This window comes from Oncorhynchus keta, chromosome 21 (assembly GCF_023373465.1).
Source record: "Oncorhynchus keta strain PuntledgeMale-10-30-2019 chromosome 21, Oket_V2, whole genome shotgun sequence".
Classification (NCBI taxonomy): Eukaryota; Metazoa; Chordata; class Actinopteri; order Salmoniformes; family Salmonidae; genus Oncorhynchus; species Oncorhynchus keta.
Genome location: NC_068441.1, coordinates 37,873,907 through 37,893,984, shown reverse-complemented (window position 1 = coordinate 37,893,984; position 20,078 = coordinate 37,873,907). Strand labels below are relative to the sequence as shown.

The 20,078-nt window shown below is 46.6% G+C and overlaps 1 protein-coding gene across 3 annotated transcripts in view; it reads left to right on the top strand.

Moving 5' to 3' along the window:
- The window catches only part of LOC118400525 (protein bassoon-like), a 202,265-nt gene that overhangs the window by 87,717 nt on the left and 94,470 nt on the right, over positions 1–20,078 (top strand). For all 3 annotated transcript variants that reach the window (XM_035797465.2, XM_035797464.2, XM_035797463.2), the window contains exon 3: positions 7,860–8,975. In XM_035797465.2, the coding sequence (XP_035653358.2) occupies positions 7,860–8,975 (1,116 nt within the window). The remainder of the gene's footprint in view (positions 1–7,859; positions 8,976–20,078) is intronic.

Below are 20,078 nucleotides of genomic sequence, written 5' to 3'. Positions count from 1 at the left end.
GTAATGCCAGCCTAGCAACATTTAGTAATGAGGCAAATGCCTTTTGAAGAAAGTGTGTGTCTGTGCGTGTGTATGTGTGTTTGTGTGTGTCTTCATTCATTTGAGTGTGTGTTGCCTACAAAGTCCTTTTGATGTCACTTGGCCCTGTTTTAGTTAATAAACAACTGCAGTTGAAATCATCCTTTCTCCCTAAACTGCAGTCCTCAGCAGCTCCATGTAGCCTAGCCTGCTGCAGCTTGGTGAGACTGCAGAAGACTGGTCTGCAGGGCATGGCTTCTCCATCTGTCTACGGCTATGTCTATCTCTGTCTCTGTCTCTGTCTGCTCAAACGTTACTCACAGTAGCACTGTGTCTGGCGGTGGCGGCGTCCCAAATGTCACCCTATTAGCTACAGTTGAAGTCAGAAGTTTACATACACCTTAGCCAAATACATTTAAACTCAGTTTTTCACAATTCCTGACATTTAATCCTAGTAAAAATTCCCTCTCTTAGGTCAGTTAGGATCACCACTTTATTTTAAGAATGTGAAATGTCAGAATAATAGTAGAGAGAATGATTTATTTCAGCTTTTATTTCTTTCATCACATCCCCAGTGGGTCAGATGGTTACATACACTCAATTAGTACTTGGTAGCATTGCCTTTTAAATTGTTTATAACTTCAGTCAAACATTTTGGGTAGCCCTCCACAAGCTTCCCACAATGTTGGGTGATTTTTGGCCCATTCCTCCTGACAGAGCTGGTGTAACTGAGTCAGGTTTGTAGGCCTCCTTGCTTGCACACATTTTTTCAGTTCTGCCCACAAATGTTCTATAGGATTGAGGTCAGGGCTTTGTGATGGCCACTCCAATACCTTGACTTTGTTGTCCTTAAGTCATTTTGCCACAACTTTGGAAGTATGCTTGGGTCATTGTCCATTCGGAAGACCCATTTGTGACCAAGCTTTATCTTCCTGACTGATATCTTGAGATGTTGCTTCAATATATCCACATAATTTTCCTGCCTCATGATGCCATCTATTTTGTGAAGTTCACCAGTCGCTCCTGCAGCAAAGCACACTCACAACATGATGCTGCCACCCCCGTGCTTCACAGTTGGGATGGTGTTCTTCGGCTTGAGGGTCTCCTCCTTTTTCCTCCAAACATAACAATGGTCATTATGGCCAAACGGTTTTTGTTTCATCAGACCAGAGGACATTTGTCACGTTCTGACCTTTATTTCCTTTGCTTTGTCATTATTTAGTATGGTCAGGGCATGAGTTGGGTGGGCAGTCTATGTTTGTTTTTCTATGTTTTGGGGTATTTCTATGTTTCGGCCTAGTATGGTTCTCAATCAGAGGCAGGTGTCATTAGTTGTCTCTGATTGAGAATCATACTTAGGTAGCCTGGGTTTCACTGTGTGTTTGTGGGTGATTGGTCCTGTCTCTGTCTTTGCATCAGATAGGACTGTTTAGGTTTTCCATGTTTATTGTTTTGTAGTGTTCATGTGTACATTTACGTATTAAAAGAACCATGGACACTTACCACGCCGCATATTGGTCCTCTGATCCTTTTTGCCTCTCCTCTTCGGAAGAAGAGGAGGAAATCCCTGACAACATTTCTCCAAAAAGTACGATCTTTGTCATCATGTGCAGTTGCAAATCTTAGTCTGGCTTTTTTATGGTGGTTTTGTAGCAGTGGATTCTTCCTTGCTGAGCTGCCTTTCAGGTTATGTCGATATAAGACTCGTTTTACTGTGGATATAGATACTTTTGTACCTGTTTCCTCCAGCATCTTCACAAGGTCCTTTACTGTTGTTCTGGGATTGATTTGCACTTTTCGCACCAAAGTACGTTCATCTCTAGGAGACAGAATGCGTCTCCTTCCTGAGCGGTATGGCGGCTGCGTGATCCCATGGTGTTTATACTATTGTTTGTACAGATGGACGTGGTATCTTCAGGCGTTTGGAAATTGCTCCCAAGGATGAACCAGACTTGTGGAGGTCTACAATTTTTTTCTGAGGTCTTGGCTGATTTCTTTTGATTTTCCCATGATGTCAAGCAAAGAGGCACTGAGTTTGAAGGTAGTTCTTGAAATACATCCACAGCCTATCAGAGGCTTCTAAAGCCATGACATGATTTTCTGGAATTTTCCAAGCTGTTTAAAGGCACAGTCAACTTAGTGTATGTAAACTGTAAATTGTGATACAATGAATTATAAGTGAAATAATGACTTGTGTCATGGACAAAGTAGATGTCCTAACCGACTTGCCAAAACTATAGTTTGTTAACAAGAAATTTGTGCAGTGGTTGAACAACGAGTTTTAATAACTCCAACCTAAGTGTATGTAAACTTCCGACTTCAACTGTATGTAGTGAACTACTCTGGTAAAAAGTAGTAGTCTATGTAGGGAATAGGGTGCCATTTCAGACACGTCCAGTGTGTTTGTCTGCCTGCTTGATTATATATCTGGTCCAAGGATCCGTCAAACGTTTGTCTCTGGACAAAAATAGAGCACTATGTAGGAAATATGGTGCGATTTTAGATGTAGCCAGTGTATCTTACTATTTATAAGAGAGTGTGGCTGGCAGATTATGTCTAGCATTAGACGACATGGCAGCCAACAAAAGATAGATCCTGATTAGACCTGATTAAAAGCCCAGTGCAGTCAAAAATGTGATTTCATGTGTTTTATATATATTTCCACAGTGTGAGGTTGGAATAATACCATGAAATTGTGAAAATTATGATTATGCCCTTTTATTGTAAGAGCTGTTTGAAAATACTGCCTGAAATTACCACCTGTTTTGGAGGGATGGAGTTTTGGACTGCCTTTTGACTTCACCAGACGGTAAATTATTTAATAGACAATAACAAAGAGTGTTACAAACATCTCTGCCAATAACAGCTACTTTTCAGTTCCCCCTCCCCACTCAAACCACTCCTAGACAGTCCTAGCTGCATTCGTGCTTGCTAAAAAAAATTAAATGGTACAAAATAGCAATCACAGTAAGGTACTTACTTACTTAACCCATAAATGATTTGTTATTGAGATAAAAATGGCTGCTTTGGCCCTTTGACATTGGCATTTAGTCAGTGTGTGTTTAGTATGATATGTGGGAGTGCTGTGGTCTATACCAGTAATATATTTGTATAGATCCAGCTCTCTGCAGGCTCCTCACTGCTAAAAGATTGTTTCCATATGTACATGCACACAGGCGTATGCTTTCTCTCTCTTTCCATAAAGCAGCGATGCCTGAAGCGCTGCTGTGTAATTTGTGTTTCAATCAATAGCAGGAAGTGACAGGTGACAGGATCTAACACACACACACACACACACACACACACACACAGAGGGATGGGCAAACATTGTAAAATGCCAATAAGATCAATGTATCAAATTCAACTACAAAATTCTTGTATTTTGAAATGTATTGAATTAAAGTACATGTATTTTGTCATTTAAAATACAGAAATACATTTGCAAGTAGCCAGCTCGAACAGCAACAACATTGTCAGTAACAAAACGTTTTACTTGATATAACTGTGATATGTTGTTGTTTATCTACCTTAGTTGAATGCCCGAACTGTAAGTCACTCTGAATAAGAGTGTCTGCTAAATGATCAAAATGCATATGTGAAAATGAACATACCAAAATTAACTGCAATGCACACTGGGTATTATTATTGGTCTTGTTTCAGGGTCATGTCTAGATGGGATACAGCTTAATCTAATTCTCCTAACATTCAACATTAATTTTCCTAACCTGCTATGAAAAGTCAATTTTGACAAAAGCTGTATCCCTTCTAGACAAAACTGACAATACTCAGCAGACTTTGCAATTGTGAATTTTTACATACACATTTATATTTAGTTTGTTTATCAGACACACATACAGTATCACATGATAATGCAACCAGACTTCTGACACCAATGCAGGGGGAAAGGGGGCAACAAAATGGTGAACCGCTATAAGAATGGTCTAGAAAAGTATGTAGTTTAAAAAAAAATACAAATGACAGCTTATGAAAGTATAATACCCAGTGTAATACCAATATCAGAAAAAGGGAGAGATTGGTAAATAAGTGCTGGCTCTCTGTGAAAGATCAGATTTCATTGATTAGAGATTATCAGATTAACATTATTGTCTGAAGCTATGGTGAGTGAGTGAGTGAGTTTGCTCTCTGGGCCCGATGATAAAGACTTGATTTGATCAAGGCCCTGGCTTGTTTTTTTTCTAGATATATTTTTCCTGCAGCCCACGGTTGTTCTGAGCACGCCCAGTGTCCCAGGGGTGTAACCCCACCTCCTACCCTTCCCTTCTGGTTGATTGAGAGTTCAAACTCTGGCTTCGTCACTCTCAGCTCAGAGAAACTACAGGGGACTAAAGACAGGGTCTGGAATACTGCTGTGACTGAATGACTGATACGGACACTGTTACGAATCCCTTTTGGCCCCACGGTCTAGGGGGGATGGTAATGAGACCCGTAACATAACTCATGCAAATTATTATTGTGACAAAGTGTGAACGAAATAACCACGACAACAGAAATCTACCGTCAAACTCTAGGTATATTTATAAACACACGGTAATGGGGGGAGCAGGAAAAGGGGCTGAGCTGGACCCAAGGAAAGAAACAATAAGTATACAAAAACACACCCCTAAGCTAGACTAGCCTACTTTAACAACAGCTAACTAACTAACCAAAAATACAGTGGGTGGTCCGCCCAGTTCTAACTAGTGTATTTAACAAAGTTCACCTACGGGTAGTGTATGCCCATGGGCGACTTGTCTTGGTTTCCCCCTTTTCCCACCAGCAACAAACATTACATTACATTTACATTTAAGTCATTTAGCAGACGCTCTTATCCAGAGCAACTTACAAATTGGTGCATTCACCTTATGACATCCAGTGGAACAGCCACTTTACAATAGTGCATCTAAATCTTTTAAGGGGGGTGAGAAGGATTACTTTATCCTAGGTATTCCTTAAAGAGGTGGGGTTTCAGGTGTCTCCGGAAGGTGGTGATTGACTCCGCTGTCCTGGCGTCGTGAGGGAGTTTGTTCCACCATTGGGGAGCCAGAGCAGCGAACAGTTTTGACTGGGCTGAGCGGGAACTGTACTTCCTCAGTGGTAGGGAGGCGAGCAGGCCAGAGGTGGATGAACGCAGTGCCCTTGTTTGGGTGTAGGGCCTGATCAGAGCCTGGAGGTACTGAGGTGCTGTTCCCCTCACAGCTCCGTAGGCAAGCACCATGGTCTTGTAGCGGATGCGAGCTTCAACTGGAAGCCAGTGGAGAGAGCGGAGGAGCGGGGTGACGTGAGAGAACTTGGGAAGGTTGAACACCAGACGGGCTGCGGCGTTCTGGATGAGTTGTAGGGGTTTAATGGCACAGGCAGGGAGCCCAGCCAACAGCGAGTTGCAGTAATCCAGACGGGAAATGACAAGTGCCTGGATTAGGACCTGAGCCGCTTCCTGTGTGAGGCAGGGTCGTACTCTGCGGATGTTGTAGAGCATGAACGGGCCACCGCCTTGATGTTAGTTGAGAACGACAGGGTGTTGTCCAGGATCACGCCAAGGTTCTTAGCGCTCTGGGAGGAGGACACAATGGAGTTGTCAACCGTGATGGCGAGAGCATGGAACGGGCAGTCCTTCCCCGGGAGGAAGAGCAGCTCCGTCTTGCCGAGGTTCAGCTTGAGGTGGTGATCCGTCATCCACACTGATATGTCTGCCAGACATGCAGAGATGCGATTCGCCACCTGGTCATCAGAAGGGGGAAAGGAGAAGATTAATTGTGTGTCATCTGCATATCAATGATAGGAGAGACCATGTGAGGTTATGACAGAGCCAAGTGACTTGGTGTATAGCGAGAATAGGAGAGGGCCTAGAACAGAGCCCTGGGGGACACCAGTGGTGAGAGCGCGTGGTGAGGAGACAGATTCTCGCCACGCCACCTGGTAGGAGCGACCTGTCAGGTAGGACGCAATCCAAGCGTGGGCCGCGCCGGAGATGCCCAACTCGGAGAGGGTGGAGAGGAGGATCTGATGGTTCACAGTATCGAAGGCAGCCGATAGGTCTAGAAGGATGAGAGCAGAGGAGAGAGAGTTAGCTTTAGCAGTGCGGAGCGCCTCCGTGATACAGAGAAGAGCAGTCTCAGTTGAATGACTAGTCTTGAAACCTGACTGATTTGGATCAAGAAGGTCATTCTGAGAGAGATAGCGGGAGAGCTGGCCAAGGACGGCACGTTCAAGAGTTTTGGAGAGAAAAGAAAGAAGGGATACTGGTCTGTAGTTGTTGACATCGGAGGGATCAAACAAATACCATAACCAAAAATAATACTCACAGGTGATGACAAAGTGCTATGAAGTGCTTTAAACAAAAGAGAGGTTAAGACACAAAGCGAGAGTGAAACACAGAGACCTACAGACATGGCATTACAGAGAGATTGAGCTGAGCTGAGCTCTAGAACAAACAAATGATGGGGTTTTTAAACCATAGGTCAGGAAGTAGGAGGAGGTGTGTCTTCTGATTGATGATTGATTGTTGACTGATTGGGGAGTGATGGTTTTCACCTGTGAGGGGAGAAGGAGAGAAAAGAAACACACACACAGGATACACACACACACAGGATAACTGTATCCGTAACAGACACATGCACGTGCAGGCACACGCATGCACACATGCACACACACACTGATAGGCTGTCAGAGTGACTGACTGACACACAGAAACACACAGACCATAAACAGACATTAAATGAAAGATGTAGCCTGAAAATGATGTCTTCTCAACTTGTGTTTTGATGATGAAATGAAACAAGAATGTCTGGGATGACTACGCCTTTCTTTCCCAACCCAGAGAGTGTTGGGGTTGTATCTGTAAACAGTATATTGTATCTGTAAACAGTATGGTTGGTGAGTGAAACTACCTAGGGCCACTTGGACCTGTGTCACTTAGTTCCAAAGGTCAGTCAGAGGTGAAGACCACACCCTCCATGTCCCTGTTCCCCTTCCATCCTCTCCTAATGTAATTCATTCTGTAATAGCCATTTAAAATATATATATATATTTGACCTTTATTTAACTAGGCAAGTCAGTTAAGAACACATTCTTATTTTCAATGACGGGTTAACTGCCTGTTCAGCAGAACGACAGATTTGTACCTTGTCAGCTCGGGGGTTTGAACTTGCAACCTTCCGGTTACTAGTATATAGAGTGTAATAGGATGGAGAAAGAGAGGGCAGGGATAGAGATGGTTAAAAGGGATGAAGACATGAAAGGCAAAGAGAGAAAGGAGGACAGTAAGACCAAAACACAATAACGTGAGAGAGGATGATGACTGATCGAGAGGTAGACGAGGAGAGATATGGAAGGAAAGAAGGAGTTAGAGTTGTAAAGCCTGGATAATCAGGGGGATCCGTCTTGTTTTATTGGAGGAGCCCCTAGCTCAGTTTATCCCATGTGTCTGTGAACTGCAAATATCATCATTTATCACTCCTGTTTACCAACAAGATGCTCCTAGTGGGGCAAGCCAACACCAGGTGCCATATGTTTGAAACGTCTCAGAGTAGGAGTGCTCATTTAGGATCAGTTTTGCCTTTTAGATCGCAATTAATAACATTTTTACAGACAATGGGAACCTGACCCTAGATCAGCACTCATACTCTGAGATACTTGATACGTTATTCGGTCCCAGTTCTCTTGCTCAATGTATATTTTACATATGATTTATAAGCAATTTGTTCCATTCATTGTCTATGAAGTATTTTTGTTAGTAAAACCAGTCAGTCACTGCTCAATTGATTTGAGTGAATTCAGTTGGTGGAGTATGTATAGTATATTGTTAATACTCTTGTTTTATTTCCTCTTTAATGCTGCCATAGGTCCAGGAGTGGCTGTGTCTGAACTGCCAGATGCAGAGAGCTTTGGGAATGGACATGGAGACACCTCGCTCCAAGAGCCAGCAGCAGATCCACTCTCCGTCCCACCAAGCCAAACTCGAGCCCATCTCTGAACCTCAAACTCAGCCCCCACCCCAGCCCCAGGCCCAACCTCAGCCCCAGCCCCAGCCCCAGGCCCAACCTCAGCCCCAGCCCCAGGCCCAACCTCAGCCCCAGGTCCAACCCCAGCCCCAGGTCCAACCTCAGCCCCAGTCCCAAGCCCCACCTCAGGCACAGCCTCTAACCCAGCACCAGGCTCCGACACAAGCCCAGCCCCCACCAGGCCCTAACAGACAGACTGGTCCAGGCCCAGGCCAGACCCCTCAACAGCAGAGAGGTCCAGTGGGTCCAGTTCCAGCCCAGGGTCAGGGTGGGGCTCGTCTCCCCCCAGGAGCCATCCCTCTCCCAGGCATGGTCAAAGCCCCGTCCCAGCCTGACCTCCGTGGCTCTCCCGCCCACCAGCCCCTGCCCCTCCGCCAGGACCACACCCGCAGCGCAGGGAGCTCCCCATCCCGCCAGCCCCCGCCCCCGGCCGCTGCTCCTGAGCAGACCTTTGGAAAGCTGTTTGGAGGCTTTGGTGGCTTCGGTGCGTCCCTCCTCAACCAGGCCAGCACCCTCATATCAGTGGATCCGGTACCCACCCCGCCCCAGCAGCAGCAACATCCCCCCAAACCTGCCCCTAAACCAGCTGGACCCCAAGAACCTGCAGCTGGGGCAGGGAAACCACCAGGACCCCATCCAGGCCAACAGGGCCCCCATGCACCCCAACGGGGACCCCATGCACTCCAACAGGGACCCCATGCACCCCAACAGGGACCCCATGCACCCCAACAGGGACCCCATGCACCCCAACAGGGCCTCCATGCACCCCAACAGGGACCCCATGCACCTCCCCAGCAGCAGCAGCAACAGCAGCAGGATAAAGGTGCCTGCTGTCCCCTGTGTAAGACAAGTCTGAATGTGGGCGTGACTGCCCAACCACCCAACTACAACACCTGTACTCAGTGCCACGCCCAGGTCTGCAACCTGTGTGGATTCAACCCTGCACCGCACCTGGAGGTAAGGCCGCTCTAATCTCTAATCTCTATAGATCAGAGTCTTCTGACAGTTGGTTGTGGCTTCTCTCTCTCTCTCTGTGTGTGTGTGTGTGTGTGTGTGTGTGTGTGTGTGTGTGTGTGTGTGTGTGTGTGTGTGTGTGTGTGTGTGTGTGTGTGTGTGTGTGTGTGTGTGTGTGTGTGTGTGTGTGTGTGTGTGTGTCTTTGTGTGTGTGTTTGCAAGAGTTCATCAATCAATCAATCAAATGTATTTATAAATCCCTTCTTACATCAGCTGATATCACAAAGTGCTGTACAGAAACCCAGTCTAAACCCCCAAACAGCAAGCAATGCAGGTGTAGAAGCACGGTGGCTTGGAAAAACTCCCTAGAAAGGCCAGAACCTAGGAAGAAACCTAAAGAGGAACCAGGTTATGAGGGGTGGCCAGTCCTCTTCTGGCTGTGCCGGGTGGAGATTATAACAGAACATGGCCAAGATGTTCAAATGTTCATAGATGACCAGCAGGGTCAAATAATAATAGTCACAGTGGTTGTCGAGGGTGTAACAGGTCAGCACCACAGGAGTAAATGTCAGTTGGCTTTTCATAGCCGATCATTCAGAGTATCTCTACCACTCCTGCTGTCTCTAGAGAGTTGAAAACAGCAGGTCTGGGACAGGTAGCACGTCCGGTGAACAGGTCAGGGTTCCATAGCCGCAGGCAGAACAGTTGAAACTGGAGCAGCAGCACGGCCAGGTGGACTGGGGACAGCAAGGAGTCATCAGACCATGTTGTCCTGAGGCATGGTCTTAGGGCTCATGTCCTCCGAGAGAAAGAAAGAAAGAAATAGAGAGTGAGAGAGAGAGAGAATTAGAGAGAGCATACTTAAATTCACACATGACACTGGATAAAACAGGAGACAGGAGACAGGGCCAAATAGGCAGGATATAACCCCACCCACAGCCCCCACATCACTAGAGGGATAGGCCGAGTATAGCCCACATGCGTGTGTGTGTATGAGAAATCGAGAGAGACAAAGAGAGAGCGAGGTTGTGGCTTTGTGTGAAGTATGTGGGTGGATTCCATCAGGGTCTGAATAATGTGATAAAAGTGGGCCAAGTACCCTGTGATGAAAGTGGGCAAAGTACGCCCTGTGATAAAAGTGGGCCAGGTGCCCTGTGATAAAAGTGGGCCAAGTGTCCTGTGATAAAAGTGGGCCAAGTGCCCTGTGATAAAAGTGGGCCAAGTGCCCTGTGATAAAAGTGGGCCAAGAACCCCCTGTGATAAAAGTGGGCCAAGTGCCCCCTGTGATAAAAGTGGGCCAAGTGTCCCCTGTGATAAAAGTGGGCCAAGTGCCCCCTGTTATAAAAGTGGGCCAAGTGCCCCCTGTTATAAAAGTGGGCCAAGTGCGCCCTGTGATAAAAGTGGGCCAAGTTCCCCCTGTGATAAAAGTGGGCCAAGTGCCCCCTGTGATAAAAGTGGGCCAAGTGCCCCCTGTGATAAAAGTGGGCCAAGTGCCCTGTGATTGAAGTGGGTCAACTGCCCTGTGATAAAATAGATGATAGAATGGTTTATGGATGGGTTCCTCAAAAAATGCCTTGTCCATAGTACATTAGAATATCTTCCTCTGGCTACCCTGGCCTTTCTTGGTCTTTCTCAGACCTGCGTTTTACTAAAGCTTTGGATTTGAAATGGAAACATAAAATACATCAGGTTTGTTGGACATTCAGGCTCGTTCTCAATTCACCTTTCCTTGTTTCCTTTCCTTGCTTCCTCTCTCCTATCCTCCTTTTCAAAACACATTTGAGAAGTAGGATGCAAGGAATCAAGGAACGATTAATTGAGTTTAAGCCTCAGTCTCTGTCTGCTCTGGTCCAGGGGTTGGCAGCCAGCACACCACTCTGCATGCTCCTGCCGGGGCGGCAGGGTAGCCGAGTGTTGGACTAGCAACCGGAAGGTTGCAAGCTCAAACCCCCGAGCTGACAAGGTACAAATCTGTCGTTCTGCCCCTGAACAGGCAGTTAACCCACAGTTCCTAGGCCGTCATTGAAAATAAGAATTTGTTCTTAACTGACTTGCCTAGTTAAATAAAGGTACAAAAAAATATATGCTGCTTCCTGTCTGTCTGTCTTTCTGTTTGTCTTCAGTAATCAGGTGGGATTGAGTGGCTCCAGAGTTTCCTGTGACTGATCTCACCAGTTAGGGTCACTCCAGAAGTGAACCCCTATGACTGATCTCACCAGTTGGTGTCACTCCAGAATGTCCTGTGACTGATCTCACCAGTTAGTGTCGCTCCAGAAGTGAACCCCTATGACTGATCTCACCAGTTAGTGTCGCTCCAGAAGTGAACCCCTATGACTGATCTCACCAGTTGGTGTCACTCCAGAATGTCCTGTGACTGATCTCACCAGTTTGTCTCGCTCCAGAAGTGAAGCCCTATGACTGATCTCACCAGTTAGTATCACAGCAGTCCCTCCTGTGGTGAATAGAGAGATTTAGCTGCATCCCAAATGGCACCATATTCATTATGTAGTTCACTACTTTTGACCAGGGCCCATGGGGAATAGTATCCCATTAGGGATACAGACATGGCCAATACAACCTAAATTGGGGTTGATCCTTCCTGATTAAAAGATGACTCATTCATTAATATCAATGTGTCATAATGAAATATGTTCTGATGTTCTCCTATGGGGATCCACAGGTCGGTGTGAGTGACTCACCCCTTTATTCTCTCCCATGGTACTTAACACTGCTGGTTAGAACAGACTCTTGTTAGGTTTTCAGGCCAATCATCAAGCTTAATTATACAAATCACGCCCAATTGAATGATGGCAGTAACAACAGGGTTGGTGGCTGGTGTTGGGCTTTTAATTGGCCTGCCTTGTCTTCCTCTGCATCTGGCTGTCACCAGCAGTGGCACAGGCCATTCATAAATGGATAGATTGCTATGGAAACACAGCGCTATCGTTTGTCAGGCGTTGCTTTCATGCTTGGGTGGATACAGACGCAGCGGAATGAGCCAAGCTACCAAATAGTTTTATGAGATGTCCAAAGAGAGCAGGAAGTTTTAGAGTGATGAGATGTCTCGCTGAGATGTGTGTTGTGTGTATGGTGTCCATATTAGGACAGCCCCAGTCTCAGCGGGACTTGTTTCAATCTCAGAAGGAGCTGCACTGTAGTTGTTTAACTCTATGAACGGACAGCAGTGTGAAGCCTGCATCCACATACTAGGTTTCTTGTTCTGGCTCAATAGTGAAACACCACATTACAATGCCTGTATTGAAGTACCCCCCACCCCCCTCTTGTGGGTGTGGCTGTGAGCTGTGAGCTGCTCTAATTGGCCTACTGCATAGGGAAAGGAGGAGAGAACCAGAAGTGGAGAGGGGGGAAGGAGGTCCATGCTACCGTGGGGTTATTTATGACCGGAAGTGTGAGCCTAGGTGTAGCTATCACCCTTTCTCTCCTGGCAGGGTGTTTCTGAGTGTATTCAGCAGCAACCCCCTGGACAGCTCCCACTAGCCAATCCACATTCAGCACCACCCACCGAACAGCTCCGCTAGCCTATCCACATTCAGCACCACCCACCGAACAGCTCCGCTAGCCTATCCACATTCAGCACCACCCAATAGGTCCGCTAGCCAATCCACATTCAGCACCACCCACCGAACAGCTCCGCTAGCCTATCCACATTCAGCACCACCCACCGAACAGCTCCGCTAGCCTATCCACATTCAGCACCACCCAATAGCTCCGCTAGCCAATCCACATTCAGCACCACCCACCGAACAGCTCCGCTAGCCTATCCACATTCAGCACCACCCACCGAACAGCTCCGCTAGCCTATCCACATTCAGCACCACCCACTGAACAGCTCCGCTAGCCTATCCACATTCAGCACCACCCACCCAATAGCTCCGCTAGCCAATCCACATTCAGCACCACCCACCCAATAGCTCCGCTAGCCAATCCACATTCAGCACCACCCACCCAACAGCTCCGCTAGCCAATCCACATTCAGCACCACCCACCCAACAGCTCGGCTAGCCAATCCACGTTCAGCACTTAAGTTGAGATGGGCACCTAAACCCATAGTTTCATGTAAATAATACATGATGTCAATGGAAGGTTTGTGTGTGGATCTATGATAGGGGCCAGTGATTATAGCCCTGGACAGGCACATAAGATGCATTCCAAATGGCACGCTATTTACTATATAGTGCAGTACTTTTGCTAACCCTATGTGTGGGCCTGTGTTTTAGCTAGGAGCTACTGCATGTATTGGCTGTACAAGTAACAGAGGGGAAAGGAATTATGTGACCATGGTTTTTTATGAAAAACCAGGAAATCTTTAGGGTAGAAAATTTGGTATTATTTATGGAATCACAATGCCTCTTAGCCCATGATAACCATAATGCATAATACATTGCCTTTGAATAGACAGACTGTGCCATACCGTATATCAAATGAAGGCTCAGCTTCCATTTTCATCTGTACAGTTTGCTGAGAAGAGAGGGAGAGAAAGCAATGTGAGAGAGAACATGAAAGTGAGATGGAGAGAAAGGGGGGAGAGAGAAAGCAATGTGAGAGAGAACATGAAAGTGAGATGGAGAGAAAGGGGGGAGAGAGAAAGCAATGTGAGAGAGAACATGAAAGTGAGATGGAGAGAAAGGGGGGAGAGAGAAAGCAATGTGAGAGAGAACATGAAAGTGAGATGGAGAGAAAGGGGGGAGAGAGAAAGCAATGTGAGAGAGAACATGAAAGTGAGATGGAGAGAAAGGGGGAGAGAGAAAGCAATGTGAGAGAGAACATGAAAGTGAGATGGAGAGAAAGGGGGAGAGAGAAAGCAATGTGAGAGAGAAAATGAAAGTGAGATGGAGAGAAAGGGGGGAGAGAGAAAGCAATGTGAGAGTGAACATGAAAGTGAGATGGAGAGAAAGGGGGGAGAGAGAATGCAATGTGAGAGAGAACATGAAAGTGAGATGGAGAGAAAGGGGGGGAGAGAGAAAGCAATGTGAGAGAGAACATGAAAGTGAGATGGAGAGAAAGGGGGGAGAGAGAAAGCAATGTGAGAGAGAACATGAAAGTGAGATGGAGAGAAAGGGGGGAGAGAGAAAGCAATGTGAGAGAGAACATGAAAGTGAGATGGAGAGAAAGGGGGGAGAGAGAAAGCAATGTGAGAGAGAAAATGAAAGTGAGATGGAGAGAAAGGGGGGAGAGAGAAAGCAATGTGAGAGTGAACATGAAAGTGAGATGGAGAGAAAGGGGGGAGAGAGAAAGCAATGTGAGAGAGAACATGAAAGTGAGATGGAGAGAAAGGGGGGAGAGAGAAAGCAATGTGAGAGAGAACATGAAAGTGAGATGGAGAGAAAGGGGGGAGAGAGAATGGGATTCCTGCATGAATACGATGTCCGTTTGTGTGTGTGTGTGTTACTTCCCCCATGTTGCTTTTCAGAGTAGATTAGAGATACATATCTCATTGTCCTTCTGGTTGTAAATAGGATAGTTTTTCTACTGATGTGTGAGCACACTGTCTAATTTACATCTGGGTCTGCTAGAAGTTGGTGGTGTGTATGTGTGTATGACCGTGTGTGTGGAAGGGGGGGTGTGTGTATGTGTGTATGACCATGTGTGTGGGAGGGGGGTGTATGTGTGTATGACCGTGTGTGTGGGAGGGGGTGTGTGTATGTGTGTATGACCGTGTGTGTGGGAGGGACCGTGTGTGTGGGAGGGTGGTGTATGTGTGTATGACCGTGTGTGTGGGAGGGGGTGTGTGTATGTGTGTATGACCGTGTGTGTGGGGGGGGGGTGTATGTGTGTATGACCGTGTGTGTGGGAGGGGGTGTGGGATGTGTGTATGACCGTGTGTGTGGGATGTGTGTATGACCGTGTGTGTGGGGGGGGGGTGTATGTGTGTATGACCGTGTGTGTGGGAGGGGGTGTGTGTGTATGTGTGTATGACCGTGTGTGTGGGAGGGTGTGTGTGTGTATGTGTGTATGGCCGTGTGTGTGGGAGGGGGGGTGTGGGGGTGGTGTGTATGTGTGTATGACCGTGTGTGTGGGAGAGGGGTGGGGGTGTGTGTGTGTGTATGACCGTGTGTGTGGGATGGTGTGGGAGGGGGTGGGGTGTGTGTATGTGTGTATGACCGTGTGTGTGGGAGGGGGTGGGGTGTGTGTATGTGTGTATGACCGTGTGTGTGGGGGTGGGGGGGGTGTATGTGTGTATGACCGTGTGTGTGGGAGGGGGGGGTGTGTATGTGTGTATGACCGTGTGTGTGGGAGGGGGTGTATGTGTGTATGACCGTGTGTGTGGGAGGGGGTGTGTGTGTATGTGTGTATGGCCGTGTGTGTGGGAGGGGGGTGTGTATGTGTGTATGACCGTGTGTGTGGGAGGGGGTGTGTGTATGTGTGTATGACCGTGTGTGTGGGAGAGGGGTGGGGGTGTGTGTGTGTATGACCGTGTGTGTGGGAGGGGGGGGGGGGGGTGTGTATGTGTGTATGACCGTGTGTGTGGGAGGGGGGGTGGGGTGTGTGTATGTGTGTATGACCGTGTGTGTGGGAGGGGGTGGGGTGTGTGTATGTGTGTATGACCGTGTGTGTGGGAGGGGGTGGGGTGTGTGTATGTGTGTATGACCGTGCGTGTGGGTGGGGGGGGGTGTATGTGTGTATGACCGTGTGTGTGGGAGGGGGGGTGTGTCTGCTTTAAATTGCTTGCGGTTTATAAAGTAAATGCGATGGCACAGGTTGAACATACCTCTAAAATATATACCATCTGATAGAAAACAATGTGTTTGTGTACGCGCATGCAGGTGTGTGTGTACGCGCATGCAGGTGTGTGTGTACGCGCATGCAGGTGTGTGTGTACACGCATGTAGGTGTGTGTGTACGCGCATGCAGGTGTGTGTGTACGCGCATGCAGGTGTGTGTGTACGCGCATGCAGGTGTGTGTACGCGCATGCAGGTGTGTGTGTACGCGCATGCAGGTGTGTGTGTGCGCGCATCGGAGTGTGAAGCTGTCTCCTCCTGTGTCTTAGGTTACATCTCAAATGTTACCCTATTCCTTATATAGTGCACCACTTTTGGGCCCTGTTCAAAAGTAGTGCACTATATTGGGAATAGGATGTCATTTGAAACGCAGCCCTGGAAAAGCCACAGAGAGAAATGTGCCCTGAGTGGGTCGTTAGTGAGGGGACTAGATCCTTCATAGAACAGTACACAAAGTGCAGAGAGAGGAATAGAAAATCTAACTAATCAATAATTTAGGCACGGGGAACATTATTAATATAGTGTATGAAATGTGGAACAGGGAGAGTGCTGTGTTTGATCCCTGGTGTCACACAAGGCCTGTGTGTGTGTGTGTGTGTGTGTGTGTGTGTGTGTGTGTGTGTGTGTGTGTGTGTGTGTGTGTGTGTGTGTGTGTGTGTGTGTGTGTGTGTGTGTGTGTGTGTGTGTGTGTGTGTGTGTGAGATGCAGTTTCACTAGCGTCAAGGAATTTATTTTGGTCTCTTTCAACATCTCCCCTGGTGTGTTGGGTGCACAGTGATCATGGGGCATATGATGTATTTCAACCAATGACAAGAGTGCTTGGGGTTTTGTATCTGTAGCTATGACGACTTAGTCTAATTATGTGTGATGACACTCCCTGCAGGTCACTATCTCTATTTCTGTCCATGTCGGACCATTAGATAGACCATTTGCAAGGTAACCTATGGGGCTGGGCTAACACTGCTATTTAAGAACTGCTTCTATCCATTCTGCTTGGAGATAAAAAACAGTTTTGATATCAGTGGTGGCTGGTGGGCAGATATGTTGGAGGAGGGGCTCGTGGCAATGGCTGGAATGAAATAAAAATAATGGTATCAAACACATCGAAACCATGATTGATGTGTTTGATACCTTTCCATCCATTCCATTTCATCCACTGCGATGAGCCCGTCCTCCTACATATCAGACCACCAGTCTAATGTAAAAGTAAAATGTAGACAGAGTAAATCAAGGTGAAACGTACAGCATCAGAGGGGTCCGTTTTTTAATCTTTTCTCAAATACTGTTGGTCCATCAACGCTTGAATAGAGCGTAGTTCACACCCTGGATTTTGATGCCAACACAGTTGCTACAGTCCCATTAGTTTTTATTGCAACCTCGTTTGAATGCCGTGGTTACGCAAAATTGTGTACGAACACCGTTAGGTAGCTGCAGAGTAAATGAAGAGCACAGAACACCTTGACTTAATCAGCTCCTTTGTCAGGGCTCCTCTGTTTCTCTCCATGACCCATCAAGGCCCCTGAGTGGCCCTTGTGACTGGCTGTAGACAATAGCCATATTCCAATATACGCACCTGTCTGGAACACGACTGACTTAAACAATGTTATAAACATGCATTGTAAACTGGTATGCTAGTATGATCATTGGCTGCAGCCTGGAAGGCTGACTGAACCAGGGATTACTGCCCCTTTGCCCGCCGGATTGATTTGCCTCTTGTAGTCCAGGGATTATGGCTGTGTAAAAGGGTCTGGGAATGCCAGGAACCGACGACAATATCCTACTGCTCACACACACACACACACACACACACACACACACACACACACACACACACACACACACACACACACACACACACACACACACACACACACACACACACACACACACACACACACACACACACACACACACACACACACAATTGCCATTTTTGTTTCCCATAGACACAGGAGGCACATGCATCACTCTCTCTCTCTTCCCATTTTGCTCCCTCTCTTTATTTTTCTTCCTCTATCGCTCCCTCTCTCTCTCTCTCAAGCTCAAGCTCATTACCATAACGCACAATGCAAAAAAACATTTTTTAGAAATATTTAACCTCCACACATTAACAAGTCCAATAGCTCAAATGAAAGATAAACACCTTGTTCATCTACCCAGCAAGTCAGATTTCTAAAATGTTTTACGGCGAAAACACAGCACATATTTATATTAGATCACCACCGAAACAAAAGGCAAGCGGCGGCCATTTTGTCCCAGAAAAAATAAAATTTAAAAGTAGGATTAAAAAATAAATAATTCACTAACCTTTTGAAAATCTTCATCAGATGACAGTAATATTACATGTTACACAGTACATTTTTTTTTCAATAATATGCCATTTATATCCATAAATCTCTGTTTACAATGACGACATTTCAAAAAATGCTACTCAAATGTCAGGAGAAATGATGATAGCTCCGACAGATAACGTCAGATAACAAGCAATAAACATGACTAAATATACATGTTCTACATATATTTACAAAGATACACTTCTTCTTAATGCAACCGCTGTATTACATTTATTTTTAACGTTACAGACATCGTTCACTGGGCTATACTATGAGTCGGCGCTCAGATATTAGCAGTATGTCTCCTCTACGTTTGGAGTCCACAGAAACACCAAATAACCACATAAATATTCCCTTACCTTTGATGTTCTTCCATCAGAAGACGTAGAAGGAGTCATGCTTACCCAATACATCGTTTGGTTTCACGTTGTGTGTCTCTGTATTAGCACGTTAACAGCTTCGACTGAAATGCATCCAAAATGACTTCTGGTCCAGCACTCTTGCGCATTAAAACTTCCAATTTACATATTATATGTCCACTAAACTGGTCAAACAATGTGAAAAATCGAGCTTTATGATGTTTTTAGCATGTAGAACAAAGATCAGCGCGAACAGAAAATCCGGCTTCAAATGCTGGATCATGGAAAAAGACGTACTCCAAATCGGCCGCGCGCAATAGAGTGCCTGTTTTTCAGAGGGACACAAGCAATTTCGCCCGCCAAACGTGCAGGGCTCATGGGATTCTCACAATGAACGTGCCATTTGAAAGCTGACATCGCGCTGAACAGATAGAGACTGTTCCTGGATCGGTAGCTGCCTGGGAAGGGTGGGGGCCATGACGTCAAAGTTGACCCAACTTTTCTCTTCACAAGAGAGAGTTTGGGAGAAAGGCTGCCCTGAGAGTTCTGCTTTACATACAGACATAATTTAAACGGGTTTAGAAACTTTAGAGTGTTTTCTATTCAATAATAATTTGTATATGCATATATTAGCAATTTTGGGAAAAAATATTTTCAGTTTACTATGGGTACGCACTTTCTCCAACGGGGGCAGTATAGAGGGGGAGCTCTAAGAGGTTAATGAAACATTCTAATTTCATTAGAATCTCACTACCCCCCCCCCCTTAAAACAAGACACCAGAAAACCTCCTGTACTGCAGTACTGCATATATGTACCATACTCACCTTGCCCTCTACACCACGATACAAAACAACACCACACATCAAAGCCGACATCAGTATGGTACAGCAGTCTCTGCACCGCCTTTAGTCGGAAATCAGCCATCCTATTCTCCAGTTCCACCAGGCTCTGTCCTCCTTCGTGAACGGAGATGTACAACACTGCCGCCCTCAGCCAGTGATGGCCCGACCAAAAAAAGTCCACCAGCTTTTGTTGCAGGTCTGTGAGCAGACCGGCGGAGGGGTTGAGGACAGCCAGTTTATGCCACAGAGAAGATGCCACCAGCTTGTTGATTATCAGCACCCTCCCTCTATATGAGACTTGGGACAGGAGCCACCTCCACCTGGCCAGTCTTGACACCACTACCTGTGACAGCCACTCCCAGTTCTTCCTGACCCACCTCTCCGAGCCCTGGTACACCCCCAAATTGTTAAGCCCTTCACAACCCCACTGCAAACCCCCATGCCCCACATTCTAGAGCTTTGTTCTTGCCCCAGTTTAACTTAGCTGACGAAGCTCCCTTGTACACCTTCAGACTAGTCTCTTGTGCCTGCATATCCTGCCCATCACAGAAACCTCATCTGCATACGCTGACACTGCTATGCCTGTCAACACACTCATGCCCGTCCAGTATACTCCCTGTAGTCTCCTGCGTAGCAGGCCCGAAAAAGGCTCAATGCCTGGTGTATATAACTGCCCCGATAGGGGGCATCCTTGTCTAATGCCCCATCTCACCAGACTGGCCTACTGAGCCCCCCTCCCACCATGACCATACATGACGCCCCAACATACAACATCTTCACACAAATCAAAAACCTTTTTCCAAACCCAAACACAGGCATCACATTAAACA